Genomic DNA, 19,272 nt, shown 5'->3' with positions numbered 1-19,272 from the left:
TGTCCTTAATGGTCTCTGCATTGAATCATTGAATCGTGGAATCATGGCATCACGGAAGTGAGATCACATTATATGAATGTATCACTGAAAATCAGTATGATGACACCAGGTGCAATATTGTCCTGCAACTCACCCAATTTGTATACAAGAGTGTTTGTTTGTTTGTTTGTTTGTTGCCTAAAGCCAAGAAATGTAAACGTATTTATTGAATCATGGATCTTGTTTACTTTCATATCTTATCAAATATAATGATCTATAATTTTAGAATAGTTGGAAACTGAATTTAAAATCAAGTTTCTTTATTCCGACAATTCAGCGTAAATATCATCGTTCCATAACAAGCAAGCCAGACTGTATATTCTAATTTGGATTCAGTTCACGAGACAGTTCAATTGAAAAAAAATAGATTTCAAAGGCCTAAAGTCGGCCTGTTGTATTCATTTTAAAATCACGATCTTAGTTTGGAATTCTCAACATCTGAAGAAATACAGTGTTCTGATTAAACGTTTAACCATAAGATTTAGGAAGTTAAAATTATTTGTTTAAGCTATTTCTATATTTTACAGTCTCTGATTATGGTACAGTGAAGTTGCGTTCTCACTATAATGCAAGGTATACGTGTAGGTCAGTTAACATATCAACGAACAATGCCACGTCATCGACAAGAATGTTAACAATTTCCTCATTCAAACCTACGCCCATGCATGAACTTTGAATACTCCTTGTTTGGTTATCCGTTTATAAGCAAACCCGTGATTATGGATCATCACAGAAACTTTTTTGGACACAGGGCGATTTTGAATAATTTTGAGAAATGCAATTAATACAGATGACCTACCCTATGTAACTCCGCATATATTTGTTTGGACTTTCTTCCTTGTGATGTTATTAATATTTATATCCCAATTACACTTTATCATTTCAAACATATAGGCATTTTATCGTGATAAACACAATGGTGCACCGCTCACCGTGTACACGTGAATTTGCCTTTCGATGACATGAAGCGGCTGTAAAATACGTAAGAAATTAGTTCTCCGTAATCACTCGAAGAACCATTCCACATGGCTAGAGTTGTGTCCCTTAGAACGTGACCAATCTGTGTGTTTTTCTGAACTGACACTGGTCAATAACCCCAACCGTTGTTGCCATAGAAACTGTATGTATATCCGGTACTGTTCATAGCACTATTTCGAAAACATTTTTGTCACAGAAATAAGTTTCAGGGAAAGACGAACTGTAGCATGAAAACCAAACTAATTCTAATCCCATTTTGTTGGAATGTTGTCTTCTGTGCACTAAACAAATAAAACTCGACTCACAAAATGATTTGATTTTGATTTTCAGACAAAACATGCCTTCTGTGAAAAAACAACTATGTCACATTGTATATCATGGTCTCTTTCATAAGGTTGATTTGGGTCTTCTTTTTTATCTATTTCTTTTATTTTGTATCACGGTTTTTAAGATTTACCCAAGGTCACAAAACAATCGCAGGATTCGCTTCGGGGAAGACGTGTTGTATCCACACCAGTAAAGTGCTGTGAGTGTCTGTTGCTACTCAGCCATGACCCCGTTCACATGCACAACATTTACTAACGTGAGTAATTTTACACATGTGTGACTATACATACGTGTGTATATGTAAATTTACTCTGCGTTCACATGAAAATCAACTTAGGTGTGTAAATAAAGTATATAATTTGTGTAAGGCACACATATTCGTCAGTCTGTTCACCACTTTCAACACAAATCAGGTTTTTTTTCCAGTCAAAGTTGATTGAGAAGAGCTTTACTTTACCGGAAATTTTCTCGTGAAGCAACATGTGTTTGATTTAATTTGTGCACAAAGTTTTGACTCCTTGAAACCAAACACACCTTCCGCTCAACTCTGTATATACGCATAAAAGTTGGCAACTTCAGAATACAGAACTATTGACAATTTCGTTGGTGTTGGCAAATCAACAAATATATACTCACCGACAGCAGAAACGCGAGTACGAGACATGTTGGTTAATGTATGAAGAATTACTCATATTCAAGAAATATTAGACTGGTTCGACGCACAAACGAACATACTGGTGTACGACGCTCATGAACGCATCATAGGGGCGGTCGTGTAGCCTAGTGGTTAAAGCGTTCGCTCGTCACGCCGAAGACCCGGGTTCGATTCCCGACATGGGTACAATGTGTGAAGCCCATTTCTGGTGTCCCCCGCTGTGGTATTCCTGGCATATTGCTAAAATAGGCGTAAAACCATACTCACTCACACACTCATGAACGCATCACGACTTTCGTCATAGATCCATTACTCGCGATGCACCATTTGTCTTGTGCAGGATTAGGGTGTAAAGTTTGGAAACACGTGCAGCACATCGTGATAAAAATAAAGACACTTTGTGGTTACATTTGACTGATTGTTTGTTTTGTCATTAAGTTATACAAGTTAGAAACATCTTCTCTTAACGTACATACTTCTCTATATGTTTCTGTGGTTCACGTTTCTCCGATCGTCCTCTGACGTTGGCATAAACGTTCACAATGCAACATATGCACACATGTGTGACTATACATACGCTCCAGACATGATGCAAATTTGCTTCTGGTGTAAATATACACACATGACAAGTATACTCACGCATGAATTTATACACACTATGCGAATATACACACATATGTATGGAGGCGCATGTGAACGGGGGAATAGTCTACAGTTTGTATTTTTAGCGTTTCCATGGCAGCAGGTCGGTTTCAGATGTAGGCAGGCAGTTTATTTCAATCTCACCTCAACATATCATACAAACAAAATACAAGATAAAATACATTAGAATACTGAGCCGCTCCATGCGGAACCAGGAAAAATTATTTTACATAAAATACCAGGAAAGTAAAATTAACTTACAATAATAAAAAACAACAACATGAAACTATGTTACAGTTAGGTGAATATCAGACAGGTGTATGGAAAATGATATTACCTTGTTTAGGACAACTAAACAAATTATTTCATGATGCGACAAAATAAACCTAACTTTCTCGATAGCATTCAATAACATGAAACCGTATGGAACTTGTGTGTATTTGTGAAAAGGCTGCTTCTTTCTTTCATCAGTGTAAAGGACAGTGTGGTAAAGCGTGATATTCATCCTCAATAAAATCTTTACAATTAAAACATTTCTCTCAGATAAAAAATGAGGAAATGATGTAAAAGAAGGGAAGATTCATTCACGGGGAATAAGTCATAACTGTTTCATATTTATTGTGAAACTTTGCATACACATTAGGCGATTGCTGAATTTACGAGTTTTGATATTTTATGTTCAAATGAGAGAAGCGTATTGCATAAGCTGTGCAATAGTATTGTTAAACTTTGCATAAATATCAGACAGTTCTGAACTGTTTCCACAGGACTTTCATAGTCAGTTAACACCTTTGCCTCGGGAAGATGGTCAGGCAGCCGCTGAAAGGATGCCTTTTGCTATGCAGAAAGTTGAAACATTCGGATAGTGTGTTTCCTTGGAAGAAATTCCAACTGAGAGTGATATTATTAGTATGCAAAACTTATACACCTTCCATTATTTTTCTAGTGACTGTTTACAGAGTAATTGTAATTAGTTTATACCTCGCAGTTTGAGAAATGGACCGCGGCTTTCGGCGCGCTTATGATGTTCTTCATCATAAATTTATTGTATTAGTCTTCTGATTGTGTCCCATGTGTACGCCTACATTTATAAAATCCAAGTCAGGGCTCTAAATAAACTATTTGTTGGGGAATCCCCATAGAAATCGACGAGGATAGTAAATACAAGAAAACATATTTTTTGGAAAATATATTTGTTTTCAGATTCATTTTTATGATGTTATAAAGGAAGTAATTTGTTGACATTTTGGAAATAACTGAAAATTAGAAGTTCATCAACCATCGTCTGAAAGAGAAGTGGGTGTTTTCCCTGTTACGTCACACACGAAAATAGCACGAACTGTTCACCTGGCGCGAATAAACAAATACATTTAAATGGAATTTCAACTAAAATTTTATTTTACATTGGAAAATAGGAATATATATCGATATTTCTCTCCATATCGCAGTCAGCTCATTACATATGAAGCTGGTCAACATGCTGTGGACGTTTCCTGACGGTTTTGTATACGAAGCACTTTTAAATATATTAATTGGATTTCTCGTCATTACTGACAGCGGCGATATAACATATGTTCGCCATGATTGCCTTCCCGCCAGTAAATCGTTATTTGCCCTCTATCTGAAAATAGACTCCCCCGTCGGTCTTCCGGCAATAGGTTCGCGCGATCTCCCGGCTCCAGTTTATATTCCTACTGCATGCGCGGCTTAAAAGAACCGCTAAAACATCACTAGGCTGGATCATTTAAGGATATATGGACATCATGACTTAATGGTGAGTGGTCGTGAAATAATTTACTATTTTTATTCATTGAACACATCGTCAAATCCCCCCTCATATTTTTTTCTCCAACCCACGTGCTTACAATGTGTATCACACAAGTGTTACTCGGTCCGCACATGAGTGAAGTCTAAAAATAGCATATGGTTCAGTCTATTTTTTAGGAAAGGGGTTGAGGTTGTATTGTACAAGGTTCAATCTGGAGAATAAAACAATATGTACATGTTCATAAAACTGAGTTTCTGTGTGCGATAAGGTGCGGCACACCCGCCGTTCCCATTGTTCACTCATGATATGTCGTCTGCAATGAACACATTTGGCGGGAGTTTCAATGGCAAGGGGATATATCGAGAAGAAATACGGCGCGCTGCGATAAGAAATCGAGGTTACACGAGAAAATATACTCACCAACAAGTAATTTCAACAGTTGTAAATGCCCCCTGTGTTTACTTATCTGGTCTCGGTCACCAGTCCTAAATAATATTTGTGGGACGAATACCTACGTTATTAGAGCAGACGACATGTTAACAAACACAATTGCTGACACGTAAAGACGTAGAAGTACAAAATAGGTGGTGATTTGCTAAATATAGGACATAAATCTCACATCCAGCCAAGGCTGATTATCAATGTATTAATGGAAGCTTCATTATACTTTCTCCCCAGTATTAAAGACCCCCCCCCCCCCCCCCACACACACACACATATGTATACGCTTTCTTTGTGTAAACCTGCGTTCGCGCCACCCATTCGTTAAACTTCATGTATTTCAGAAATCCTTTCATCCTGGCACTTATTTACCTTTATAAGCACATAGGTTCAAATTCCTACAGACAGTATTTGATGTTGGCAAAAACCGCCATGTATTCCACACTTATCTCACCTGTAATGATCACAACAGCATTATACATGCCACCTGTACGACATCGGATAAGCATGCATGATTTCTTTGTAATCGCAGTAATGGGGGATGGGGGGTTGACATTGTGGTATATCTAATAGCACCCCCCTACACACACCTTCCCCCCCCACCCCCCCACCCCCCCCCACCCCCCCACCCCGACACCTAATTCCACCCAAAATGACGGTCACTTTGTCCGTTTACTCAGAATATGTGGGAACTTGAGACGCCAGTTTACACAAAACATGTAAGAACAAAGGACACGTGCATGTGCACCTCAGTGTGCATTCAAATGTACATGTAGGAGTGTGACGACGTAAGTTGTCAGGGTCAAACGTTATTTACCCTCCTTGTAACCAAAACTAGTGAACACCTGTGGGAATTGTTAATGTTCTCCAGGAATATTGTGTTCCATTAACCACCTGATTAAAAGATCCGGGAAGAGAATAGGTCTTCAGCAGCCCATGCTTGCTGTAAGAGGCGACTAAGTTGTAACGGGATCGGGTTGTCAGGCTCGAATTAGTTGATGGATGTCATCGTATCCCAACTGTGTAGATCAATGCTCATGATGTCAATCACTGGATTGTCTGGTCCAGGCTTGAGTATTTACAGATATCCGTCATATTGCTGGAACATTGCTGAGTGCGGCGTTAAACATCATCTGTGGACAAGAGCTTTTAACTCACGTAGTCTATCCCAGATCGTCTTTTGTATCACACAACATGTTCAAGTAATGTTCACAGTATAACAATACTAGTATTCACTGTATACGCTTTTCGCAGAAGATAATTAATACAATGTATATATTTTACATGTATTCATTTAGAATAGTTCATGTATTTATTTAAAAAATGTTCCATATTTTCTATGACTCGAGTGATCTTTTGTTTCACAGTTCAAGTCATCGACGCCGAAAGCTTTAAAAAATAGCTCACGGTCGTTACGGTTCCAAACATTGGTATCATTTATCGAAGGGGCCCATCAAAGGTTGATATGTTTAATACATTTATAGAGCCTTCATGTTCATGTGTTAAATCATTGACCTCTGATTGTCAATGATTTGTCACATAAACATGACAGTTCTATGAATGTATCAAACATACATATCACCTTTGTGTAATTGCGAGTAGGCCATTATCTATCTTTAGGGCGACACTTTTGTCGATAGACACACGAACTGGTACAGATTCGAAGTTGCCCGAAACAGCATCTTCTGCAGAATTATTTTGATTAAAAGCTTCTCATTTGTTTGAAAATACGCAATAGACCGGAACCAATTTAATGTACATGTATATCGAATACCCAAGGTAAACTATCAATACGATGTATGTGAATGATAACATGTGAGTATGTACTCACTGGCTCAAAACATTCGCTCGAGCCCTGGAAAAATAGAAGACCTGTATGCAACTGTTTTGTTTTAAAATGATATATTGACCTTGTTTCGTATCCGCGTGAACATTGCAAACACCAAATAAAGAGGACAAAGTCCATATGAAGTGAGGGGCAAATGAAACTATGCCTCTCAGTTGATTTTTCATGTGTTTTATTTTCGATTGAAAATATATTGAGTTGACGATATTCTTAACAACATAAAACTTACAGGCTGGCATACCGCGCTCAAAAAAATACTTTTATAAAAAAAAATATATAATTTCTTTTAAAACCTTTAAGTATAGAATAAAAAACATTTCACGTAATAAACTACATCTGATCTTCGAAAATCAATAAATTTGCTGTTTTCGCCACAAATTTACAACATTTCAAACATGGTAGGGGTTATCTTGTTGCAAATTCATTAAATTTTCCTTAACATCCTGAACTTTAAACCGTTTCAGCTTTTTTTTTTCTCCACATCGATGGAAAACATCCTGCACTTTTAACCGATTTAGCCCGGGTTTTTTCTACACATAAATGGAAAACATCCTGTACTTTAAACCCTTTAGCTGTTTTTTCCCCACACAAATGGAAAACATCCTGCACTTTAAACCGATTTAGCTGCTTTTTTTCCTCAACATAAATCACGATTTACACAGAGCAAAATCAGGCAGTGATCGACCACCCTACTTTCCAAACAGAAATTATACCGCCAAAGTAGGTGAAGACTTGACGTGACTACCGATCCTTTCATCGCCATGTACCCACAGTGCATTGCGCTGACAAGCGCCGCGCATGTTTTCCTCGTGGTTCACTACTGTTATGTGACACCTGTTCCAGAATATCACTACTGATTCATAATGTTGATTATATGCACAATCTCACTTTTTGACGGGAAATGGTTTATGAATGGAAATAGGGAATGGTTTCGTTCTCTGTGTAGAAAAGCCGACTCGCGATAGTCAAAGAATGTACTTGGTCAAAATATGGATCAATGAATCACTTAACATACTTTCATAGTTCGAACATGTTAAGAATATCTATATGAGTGATAGTATTATTAAACAGTTTATACTGGAACAGATTTGACTGACATAGACACACTTAGAGAAACCGTCCAGTCCAATATGTCTTAATAGGTTATGCATTTATGCACCTCAGCGTTGTGCTGAATCAATTAATATCATCCTACAGTTATGACGCGGTGTGCATACAAACCCTTGTGTGTGTTGACTAGTTTTGGTACGGGATGTATGAAATTGTTAATTGTTATTGAAATACGCGTATTTCAAGCAGTGTTGTGCTGTACTGGAGCCTTTGGTAGCTCAGGTATTGCTGATGCGGCTTAAAGTAATATTTAGGGGGGCACGGGTGGCTCAGTCGTCTAAGGCGCCGCGATCCGCTGTGCAGAGTTGCGTCCCTTGGGCACGCCAGAAATCTAGGATTGTGGGTTCGAATCCCGGTTCGCCCCTATTATGTTTCTAGGTTTGTCAGCACCATACCCGTGCTCGTGTGTTTCACCGAAGTGGTAAATGTCCGAGACTGTCATCACTTCGGGCTTTCCTCTCACATTAAGCTGACATGCCACGATATCACTGCAATACTGTTAAAAGTGGCGTAAAACCCAACTGACTCACTTAAGTATTATTTACTCATTCACGGGAGCCTTCTCAACGTGCATGTTCAAAACATTTGGATACCTTTAAGCATGCTGTGTGTTATCAATGATGTGTGGTGTCGACAGGAATTCGAAGTCCAAGGTGCGTGTAGACGACGCATGCCTCGTCCCTGACACTATTAGCTAGATAAAAAAAACCATGTTTATCTGTTTTCATATAAGAGCTCAAATGTATGTTGCACCAAATGTTTACATTTTTAATGTTCCTTATTATTGGATCTCCTCGATCCATTATTAGTATTAGCAATACTATGTATTTTGCCATAAGCATCATCATCATCATTATTACTGTTAGTGGTAGTGTCATCCTCCTCCTCCTCCTCATCATCAAATTTACTTTATCATCATTATATTTGTCATTGTTATGATTGTGTTATAATAATTCTAATAATTAATCTCGTTGCTGGCGGATATTATTCATAGTGATATTATCAATAAATTGTAAGTTGCATAAGCAACATAACTATTTCCACCATTAATCCAACAGGCGCAGGTAAACATATATTAATCAACAAACATCATCTTCTTGTTCAAAGTGTTTTAGAATGTAGTGAGCAAATAGTAAACAAGTCCTCATATTGAGTCACCTTGATAGTTCTGTCTTCACTAACACTCCCGTAACCTAGAAAGATAGTAACGTAACATTGTGACATCATGTTCCTCTTTGTTCTCCAGTCATTATCTTCGACGCAACGCGTTGTTGTCACCGACGCATTCGATTGATTGGTACTTTAGGTATGTTATCGAGCATTGCTATCAATGCATAATGTATAAGTAACTCTCTATAATCAGACCCTCGTACCAAGAAGCAGTCTAAACTCTGTGACTGCCGTAAATCAATGTTTACAACCGATCTAAGATCACTTTGGGGGACGTAGCCCAGGTTGTTGAATGAAACGATCGAAACCACAACCGGGCTGGGGAAGCTGTTTCGGCAACGGTTTGTTTTATAATTTATGGATATTCATGACCTAATTATGTCACTTGATATAAATACATACAATCATTTAAACTATGCATTAGTCAGATTTTATTCTTATGTCATCGTATAATTAATTTGCCTTCAGTCATAACTGAATACCGAATGTTGTCGCGTTATCGAATCGTGATCGACATGAGATAAAATCCACCCGACCTCGTGGAATCGCCCATCTGTTGTTGTTTAGTATATGGGGAAAATATTTTGATACTGACTGAGGCCAAGAGATTCTACATCTGTTATTTTTCTGCTCACGAGGATTAATCAGAAACAGCAGCATGTTTCTGGCAAAGAAATACCAAGCTATCTCCCAGATATGTCGAGTTATTAACGAATCACCCCTGCATTGTGTACAATTAGAGACAAGCTGTGGAAGATGAGGCGGACACGCGTCGAAGATAAATAAATCTGAACTTGGAGGTGAAGCTACATCGTTATAATCGCGTAATAGACGTTCTCAGTGTATAGTAATGACGTGTTATGCGTCCTCAGTGTAAAGTAATGGCGTGACATACGTTCATAGTGTACTATAATGACGCGATACCCAGGAGCAAGGCGAACAGGGATTTGAATGAATGCCATTAAATACACTACGTGTACATATTAACATAGTTTTAGATAAACTACGTATTTGAGTAAAATGCGCAGAATATATCAACATAACCCACTAAATTTCGAGTTCTTGCGTACAAATACGCACGACCACTTTCAAAACACCAATAATATAACACTATACGTCATTACCCAATGTAGACTCAACTGCGTGCCAGTAACACTTTACACGTCTTTATTTACCTATCAAATGCAGACATCACATAATATATACATGAACCCTACAGCGGTGAAGCCTATTTCTGGTGTCCCCCGCCGTGATATTGCTGGAATATTGCTAAAAGCGGCGTAAAACCAAACTCACTCACTCACTCATTTAAAGCAGAATAATTATAATTGGTTATTATTAGTATATATGAACACAATAGACCTAATGGAGTAAAATATATTGAATACCCAATGACATCTATATATAAGATGTCAAACACATATTTGGGGCACCAATACATTTGATCCACTTGAGAAAATTCAGAATTATGTATGTAAAAGACTTTTTGGTTTACCGTCACAAACACCAAATGCTATGGCTGTAGGAGAATGTGGTAGCTATCCGTTATATGTTGATTCATTTGTGCAATGTATAAAATATTGCCTTAGATTAATACACATGTCAGATGATAGAATACCAAAAAAGTCGTATAATATGTTAAAACACTTAGATGAATGTGATGGTTGGGTAACAAATGTTATAGAATCTTTATGTTTGATAGGTCTTGGAGAAGTCTGGTTGTCTCAAGGTGTTGGTAGTATTGATTATTTAATAAGTATGATTAAACTTAGATTAAGAGATATTTCTTTTCAAGAGTGGCAAGCAAAATTAAGAGAAAGTACAAGATTCGATAGTTACAGTAAATACAAATTTTCATTAAATACTGAACCATATGTGTATTGCAAAAAATATTTAATGCATAGAAGATACTTAGCTCTTTTAAGATCTAGGGGTGCAATAATTTACATAAATGTTGGAAGATGGAAAAATGTTGAAAAAATTCTGTCAGAATTATAATTTAAATGAGTTAGAGGATGAATTCCACATAATAATGAAATGCCCATGTTTTAATGATTTGAGAAATCTTTTTGTACCAAAGAAATATTTAAGGAAATGCACATCCAAATGTTTTGTTAATTTAATGAATGATTATGATCCAGCTATAGTAGAAAACTTGCTAAAATTCTGTAAAGCTTGAGAGCATGTTATCATTAATTATTGTACACTCTGTTATCATTGAATATATAAGTATGATAAACCGCCATCACCTTGATTTTTTTTAATTTGTATTTTTGTATACTTTGTATACTTTGTATATGGGCCTGAGGACTCAAGTACAAAATGAAAGATTGAAAAAAGACATCTATAAATACCTTGTGAGGATTTTTCAATGGCTCAAACATTTATAACTGACATGCTGTTGGAAGCTGCGTTAAAGTCCCTGGCGTGTACTCCACCCTCAATAGCTGACATAGTATTTTATCAGGATCACGTGGACCAATCAGATCTCATCATTCTGACATCCGATCCCCGACGTGTCATACCAAAAAACGTTAGAAGATGGTACTTGTTGTTACCCTACCTGGCGCTCGGCATTAAGGGACTAAAACAAGGACTGGTCGGCTCGGAGTCAGTATATTGTGTCTGAGTGGTGTATTCTTGTTAAATTGCGGCTCGTATCTCAGTGTGCTAGCACTATAAAATCGGCGTGAATCCGTACTAGTACAAGCAGTCACTCACACACACGAATATATCGATGTTCAACCAGTAAATTGTGTTTTTATGAACAAATAGCTGGACATTAGATGAAAGATAGACAGATTTTTTAATATAGAAACTGAAACACCGTCTCTACACACTTTCACTCAGTCGAGCCGTAAAGACACGGGTTTATGTAGGTCTTCAGCAACCCATACTTGCCGTAAAAGGCGACTTTGCTTGTCGTAAGAGGCGACTAACGGGATCGGATGGTCAGACTCGCTGACTTGGTTGATGCATATCATCGTATCCCTATTGTGTGGATGGATGCTCCTGATGTCAGTCACTGGATTGTCTGGTCCAGACTCGATTATTTTTTACAGACCGCCGTCATATAGCTGGAATATTGCTGAGAGTGGCATTAAACAACAAACAAACAATAACAGAACACAGCTGAGAATTTGTACAAACATTTATGTAATATTCTTTCCACTTTGAACTTTATATCATGATTATTTTACACAACTTGGATAGTTTTCTCAATGTTCCCAATCTGTCTGCTAAAGAGAAAATACATTTTATACATGTTAGGTTTAATCTAATAATATTTAAGGATGTGTTGTTTCCTCTCTTCTTTAAATGAAGGACACTTAAACAAGTCGTGTTATCAACTGAGTTTCAAGGCCATTGAAAAGTACATTTGCAACCATGTCAAGGTCACTTTTACCTGTATTTTAACAAGAAGTAAAATTGGACCTCGTGCATTCCCCAGGTGCGATTCTCTTGTGTAAGTCATGCTGTCCATGGAGACATTGCTGGTCGTCTCACCTGCACACTACCCACACACAGCGGCAGTGTAAGTTTACATGTTAATCATCACACATATAGAGACGGGTATTGTCCATGGAAACAGACACTGCTTCCTTGCCACTACTGTACCCGATCTATTTCCAGAGGATTCCACAATATAAGGGCGGTCGGGTAGTGGTTAAAGCGTTCGCTCGTCACGCCGAAGACCCGGGTACAATGTGTGAAGCCCATTTCTGGTGTCCCCCGCCGTGATATTGCTGGAATATTGCTAAAAGCGGCGTAAAACCATACTCACCCACTCACTCTACAATATAACCTCACAACCCAATTGCTTGACAATTTGGAATAAAATGAGTGTGCCCCACTGTTGTTTCAATTGTGTGAGTGAGTGTACAGGGGTTTACGCCGCTTCAATATCTTTATTAACATTAATTTTAAACTTACTTGTGCTATTTATTCTGTCAAAACTTGACTGATACCAAAGAATCTCTGGGACTAAGTGTCAGTCTACCCCATTACAAGAAACACGAGAAGATAATCCTTTAACAACTTTAATGATGTAACAAAATAGGTTGTAAACATTTGTTCTGAGTCACGCGTGAGAATTCCACACTTGTGTTCTTTGTAGGAACAAAAAAAATCCGCGTAATCAGAGTGTTTGACTGTTGTGTTCATTTAGTAATTGCAAGCCCCTCCGTGGCGTCTAGCAATATTTTTATGCCTTTGTTTCCATAAAACGAAAACAAATTAGGCCACGTCCACTTAGAAGCTACTGTTTCCTAATTGGCTGATTTATTGCCCTGAACGATGTCACTGATTTCGTTCTGTTGTCAGTAGTTTTTGGTGTGTTGATCATTAAATAAGCAGTCTGTGAAGTAATCACTGCTGACTATATTTATTAATAAGCATTAACTTCGTTATATTTTGCATGTATACCTCCATAAACGCCAAAAAATATGGAAGTCAATTCTTAACAAATGTAAACGCATGTATACCTTCTCATTAGTTTAAGTGTTCTTTTGATTCAAGGGCACGGCGAACCACATTTCGCTGTGCAGATTTGCGCCCTTATCTGTTCCAGGATCTGATGATTTTGGGTTTGAGTCGCATATTCACGCTGATTGATAAACTTGTCACCACCATACCCGTGCTTGTGGGCTTGACGAGGTAAACCTCCAAGACCTGCATCACATTCGGCTTTCGCTTCAGCAGGAGCTGACACGCCGTGATATAACAGAAATATTGTTGAAACTGGTTAAACCCGACTCACTTATTTACTCATGCCGTCGCGATAATATCACTTCCGCCTGGCCCAATTCATTTATTTGCAGCAATAGAATTTGTTTAACAGAACGATCGGACTGTTTATGCAAATGTTGGTACGTTGTATATGAATTTTTTAAGTACCAATAAACAGTGAACATATTGCAGAAAAACTGCAGTTCACAGTATCCTCTCTTATGACACATCAGATCTGCCTCCAGATAAATACCGTGAGGCTTCCGGATGCCATTAGGTCCCTAGCAACCCATGTTTGTAATAGACTAAGTTTGTTTGTTGTTTAACGCCGCTATATGACGGCGGTCCGTAAATAATCGAGTCTGGACCTGACAGCTCGATGGTTGACACCATGAGCATCGATGAACGCAATTGGGATACGATGACATGCATCAACCAAGTCAGCGAACCTGACCACCCGATCCCGTTAGTCGCCTCCATCGACAAGCAAAGTCGCCTTTCCCAGCAAGCATGGGTTGCTGAAGACCTATTCTTACAGGGAGAGGGCAAGGGTGGCCCAATCGTCTAAGGCGCCGCGATTCGCTGTGCAGAGTTGCGTCCCTTGGGCACGCCAGAAACCCAGGATTGTGGGTTCGAATCCCGGTTCGCCCCTATTATGTTTCTAGGTTTGTCAGCACAATATCCGTGCTCGTGGGTTTCACCGGAGTGGTAAACGTCTGAGACCTGCATCACTTTGGGCTTTCCTCCCTCATTAAGCTGACACGCCGTGATATAACTGGAATAATGTTAAAAGCGGCGTTAAACCCAGCTCACTCACTCACTCACTTACCGGGATCTTCACGGGTTCGTGAGACTTACTGGTTCGGTGACTTGTCTGATGTTGAACCCCGATGGCGTGGGATGTTGTTCAATAAGTCACTGGTTTGTCTGGTCCAGACTTGACTATTTACAGGCCGCTGTGATATTGTTGAACTATTGCTGAACTATTGCCGACCACGACGTTTAACAGCAGACCAAAAACACTCACTAAAATAACTAGGTAACGTGTTCTAAAAGCTGCTTTTATCTGACCAATATAGCAAGAGCTTGCAAGTATCATCTAAGATTAAACTCCGCCCTTTGTTCTTCGATGCAGCCAATGAAACGGACTCCTTGAAGCCCAGATAATTCGTTGAGATGACATAAAAGTAACTTGTTAATACAAAAGATAAGCAGTAATCTTCACTCGTGACTCGGGCTTAGTAAACAAGTGTTTCCCCGGGGTAAGTGTGCATTCACTCGTGTTAACGCAGACCTGGCGAAGAGAGGTGCTATTGGTAGGTGAATTCACTGATGTTTGCCGTGTGTTTCACGCATGCAGTAATACATGCAACAGGTTGGTGAAGGACGATGCTGACGTCTCGCGCATTAACATTTACGCCGGACATAGATAATAATTTTGTAGTTGATAATAACACTTGTGTCGTACCATGAAACGATGTTATACTTGTAGGTTAAGTATGATTCTGATTCGTGTGAATCAGATGAAGGTGAGGCTGGAAAGGGTTTTTATCCCCTGGGGACTGTGGAATGTCGTTTTGTTTGTTTGGGGTTATTTTTTATATTTACCTGTTTGTTTGTTTCTTTTGTAATATATCTCATTTATTTATCTATTTGGTGTTAATATGTATTGCATTATTATTGTTAATTATATTTTAAAGTGCGTGTGTGTGTGTGGGGGGGGGGGGGGGGGGGGGGGTGATGGGCTATTATAAAAAATAAATAGCGCTTCAATTTGCTTCTTCACACTGCTCATGACCTCGTTCCTTGGCACCGGTGGGCCAGTGGTCTAATTTTCTTTTCAGGGTTGCGACCCTTATCCGTGACAGGATCCGCGGGTCGTGAACTGGAAACCAAAATTCGCTCTTAGTATGAAACTTGGTCTATCATGCCCCTGGGTTTCACAAGATGTTGCATTAAGATGTTGTATAACAGAGATGGTGTTCAAAGCACCTTGTACGCCAACCATAAAAGTATAAATTTCATGCGATTTGAGATGTTTTTCAAAGATGCCTTTCAAGAAAGCAAGAATTTCTAGTTTATCTACCCGATTTACAGGAAACAAAACATGGATAGGCTAGATTTGACCGTCATTTGACAGTCATGTTTATTCAGTGATTTCGATGGACCTTGGCGTTGGCATGCGGTTGACCTCTGATTAGGCCGTTATCAACACGCGTCAAATTCATTCAACACTTTTTGTCAACAGAGACATCCAGCCAGTGTTATCTATGTTTTTGAGTCCACACAATTTATTCATAGACAAGCTTTGTCTGATGTAGGCCGCTTCTGGTTCAACGTGCGAAGACGTGTACAAGAACTGCACCAACTTTCGGACGCCATCAACCGAAGACAGGAAAGTAGAAGTAGGCTATAAGGTTCTCATTGTTTCATAAGATTGTCACTCTTAGACACTCTGTAGTATCAAAGAAGAAGGATTTTATTATTTTAATGCGACTTTTCAGAACGGATGCTTGTACCTTTGTCAATAGGACTCCGTTAATCGCCCGCAGCACGTTCTACGTTTGCTTCGCGAAATGTTTCCGCTGTTTGTTTGCATAATGTACAGTGTCCTTCTGTCTGCTGCTGGTAGTTTTCACGCGTCGCTTATATACCTAACATATCTTATCTTTCGAATTATATTTATTGTTTCGAATCCTATGATAGGGTTCCATTTGTCGATTCCCATAGAGATCGCTATTCTTGCGTCAGCGACACGTTTTGTCTCAACAAAACTCAATCACCATGAGTTAATAAGTTGAAAAGTATTTGTAGTAAGACCGAACTAAAGCGGTTGGGCTTTCCTACAGACAACGTATTTTGTTTATGTTGGAATTGGAACAACGGCCACCACAAAGAGGGCCGGAGGATATAGGAACGATGTTCGTCCGTCCGCCCGCTTCTCAAACGGGACAAATTTTCGCAAAAACTATTAAAGTCAGAAAAATGAATTTCACAAACTGACCTCAAATGAGTTCGAAAATTTGTGTCGTGTGTAAATTTTGTACATAGTTATGGCCCTTACTAAAATGGGTACATGTTTTCTCAGAAACTACTGAAGTTGCATGAATGACAGTTAACATGCTTATCCATGAGTTGAAGACTGAGTTCGAAAATTGGTCCCGTAAATTATTTTATTACATAATTAGAGCCCTTAATCCATGTTACTTTACTTTGTGCATAATGTGTGCAATGGGGACAAGTTTTCTCAGAAACTACTGAAGTTGCGTGAATGAAAGTTTCCATGCTTATCTATGAGATACTCGTCAAAGAGATACTTATCAAGACTGAGTTGGTTTTTTTCCAGAGAAATATGGCCTTTTGTGTGTATTAATTTCACATTTAATCGTTTTTTTCTGATGACATAAAGCCCAAGTGCCAATCTCTTCTACAGGCCTTATAAGATTCTTTTTATAGCTTTTTATAGCTTATATTCATTACTACATAAACAAACACATTTCTAATGTGCCCCATGGCGGGGTACAGTGACAAAGCTGTTTTCTTGTTTGGGCTCGCTGTACACTATTGCAGAACCCATTTTTTCGAGGTAACATCGTATTTGTGGAAGTAATGCAAGGGATCTTCTCAACTAGGTTGAATGGCGTGTCGGCACAATGTTGGATGGAGCCCGAGGCGACTTAAGTCTCAAATGTTTACAACTTTAAGGAAAGCCACAAACATGGGCTTGGTGCTGTCAAACTTAGGATCTCACTCAGTACCCACGATCCTGGTACGGCAAAGGGGCGCAAGGCTTCACAACATATTGCGCGTGGAATCCCCCTCATTGCCCCAGGGGGCGGTCGGGTAGCTTAGTGATTAAAGCGTTCGCTCGTCACGCCGAAGACCCGGGTTCGATTCCCGACATGGGTACAATGTGTGAAGCCCATTTCTGGTGTCCCCCTCCGTGATATTGCTGAAATATTGCTAAAAGCGGCGTAAAACCATACTCACTCACTCACTCACTCACTGCCCCAAGGCTCAGGTGATGGGAGGGTTAGGTAAATTAAACATGTCCATAATCACCCGTTTTCAAATTATGTTGCTGTTGGCAAATGTGGTTTACTGTTTTCAGAAAGCACGTTCCTTACTTTGCCATATTTTTGTCTGTTCCAGACGTTTTGCCATAGTTCCCTGCATTGTCCCCCAAAATGCTTGTACCGGAAGAATGGCTATGGATGGTGATAGTCGGTTTCATCATCGCCTTTGTACTGGCGTTTGGCATCGGCGCCAATGACGTCGCCAACTCCTTTGGTACATCTGTGGGTGCCAAGGTTCTCAGCCTCCGACAAGCATGCATCTTGGCCACCATATTTGAAGTTGCAGGCGCGATCCTTATTGGTAAGTACCGTCCGATATTCTTCTTTTATTTCTCTCTGAGTGTAGGGTGGGGGTGGTTCTTTTGCCCGACTGGTTCCATTACCCACATGGGGATAAGGTGTCAGGGTAGCCATAGTGGTGAAAGCCTTTGCTATTTACGCCAGCCCGGGTTTGAATCTCACATGTGTACAATGCGTGAAGCCTATTTCCACGGTGAAGTTAAACCCGGGATACCGCGTTAACAAAGGGACCCAATTAACTTCTGCTTGTTGTAAAATGGTGCGGGTGGTCATGCTCGTTGACTTGGTTGATTACGTGCCATCATACCCAGACGACGTGGACCGTTGCTCATAATATCAATCACTGGTTTGTCTGGCCAAAGTTCGATTACTTACACGCGTCCTTGATGCAATACAACTGGAATCTTACTGACTGCGCCCTAAAATATCATTCACTCGATCACATGGGCGCAGTATGTGCTACCCTGTATTTGAACCCGTTCATGGGTCGAGATATCCCTTTACACAACGGGTTGCTGTCAGGGTGTGGCTTGACCGGGTCAGGACCTGGACATAATCCTGTTTATGCTGGCGAATGCTTCACATCGTGGGAGCACGTTTCCACCACGAGTGAGGGAAGATAAGACGGATAGGCATCAAGATAAACTCGTGTCCAATAGTAAATTGCTCTGGCACGTTCAGTGAATGTAAAGCATGACTGATATTACTCTGTCGCGTTCTGTGAATGTAAAGAATGACTGACATTACTCTGGCGCGTTCAGTGAATGTAAAGAATGACTGTCATTACTCTGGCACGTTCAGTGAATGTAAAGCATGACTGATATTACTCTGTCGCGTTCAGTGAATGTAAAGAATGACTGACATTACTCTGGCGCGTTCAGTGAATGTAAAGAATGACTGAGATTACTATGGCACGTTCAGTGAATGTAAAGAATGACTGACATTTAATTTACTCTGGCACGTTCAGTGAATGTAAAGAATGACTGACATTACTCTGGCGCGTTCAGTGAATGTAAAGAATGACTGACATTACTGTCGCGTTCGGTGAATATAAAGAATGACTGACATTACTATGGCACGTTCAGTGAATGTAAAGTGAGTGAGTGAGTGAGTTGGGTTTAACGCCGCTTTTAACAGTATTCCAGTTATATCGCGGCGTGTCAGCTTAATGTGGGAGGAAAGCCCGAAGTGA

General features: G+C 39.4%; 1 protein-coding gene across 4 annotated transcripts in view; it reads left to right on the top strand.

Annotated features, from left to right (window-relative positions):
• The first annotated feature begins 4,301 nt into the window (after nucleotides 1-4,301).
• LOC139477034 (sodium-dependent phosphate transporter 1-A-like) overlaps nucleotides 4,302-19,272 on the top strand; it is a 38,588-nt gene continuing 23,617 nt past the window's right edge. For 2 of the 4 annotated variants that reach the window (XM_071259617.1, XM_071259599.1), the window contains exons 1-2: nucleotides 4,302-4,415; nucleotides 17,857-18,081. In XM_071259617.1, coding sequence (XP_071115718.1) covers nucleotides 17,892-18,081 — 190 coding nt within the window. In that variant the 5' untranslated portion in view covers nucleotides 4,302-4,415; nucleotides 17,857-17,891. Of the gene's footprint in view, nucleotides 4,416-9,250; nucleotides 9,318-14,971; nucleotides 15,021-17,856; nucleotides 18,082-19,272 lie in introns of those variants that run through there. The other 2 variants (XM_071259614.1, XM_071259605.1) reach the window with 2 other exon arrangements.

Source organism: Haliotis cracherodii, unplaced genomic scaffold (assembly GCF_022045235.1).
Source record: "Haliotis cracherodii isolate W230 unplaced genomic scaffold, xgHalCrac1.p SCAF_1, whole genome shotgun sequence".
NCBI lineage: Eukaryota > Metazoa > Mollusca > Gastropoda > Lepetellida > Haliotidae > Haliotis > Haliotis cracherodii.
This window is presented reverse-complemented; position numbering and strand designations above follow the sequence as displayed.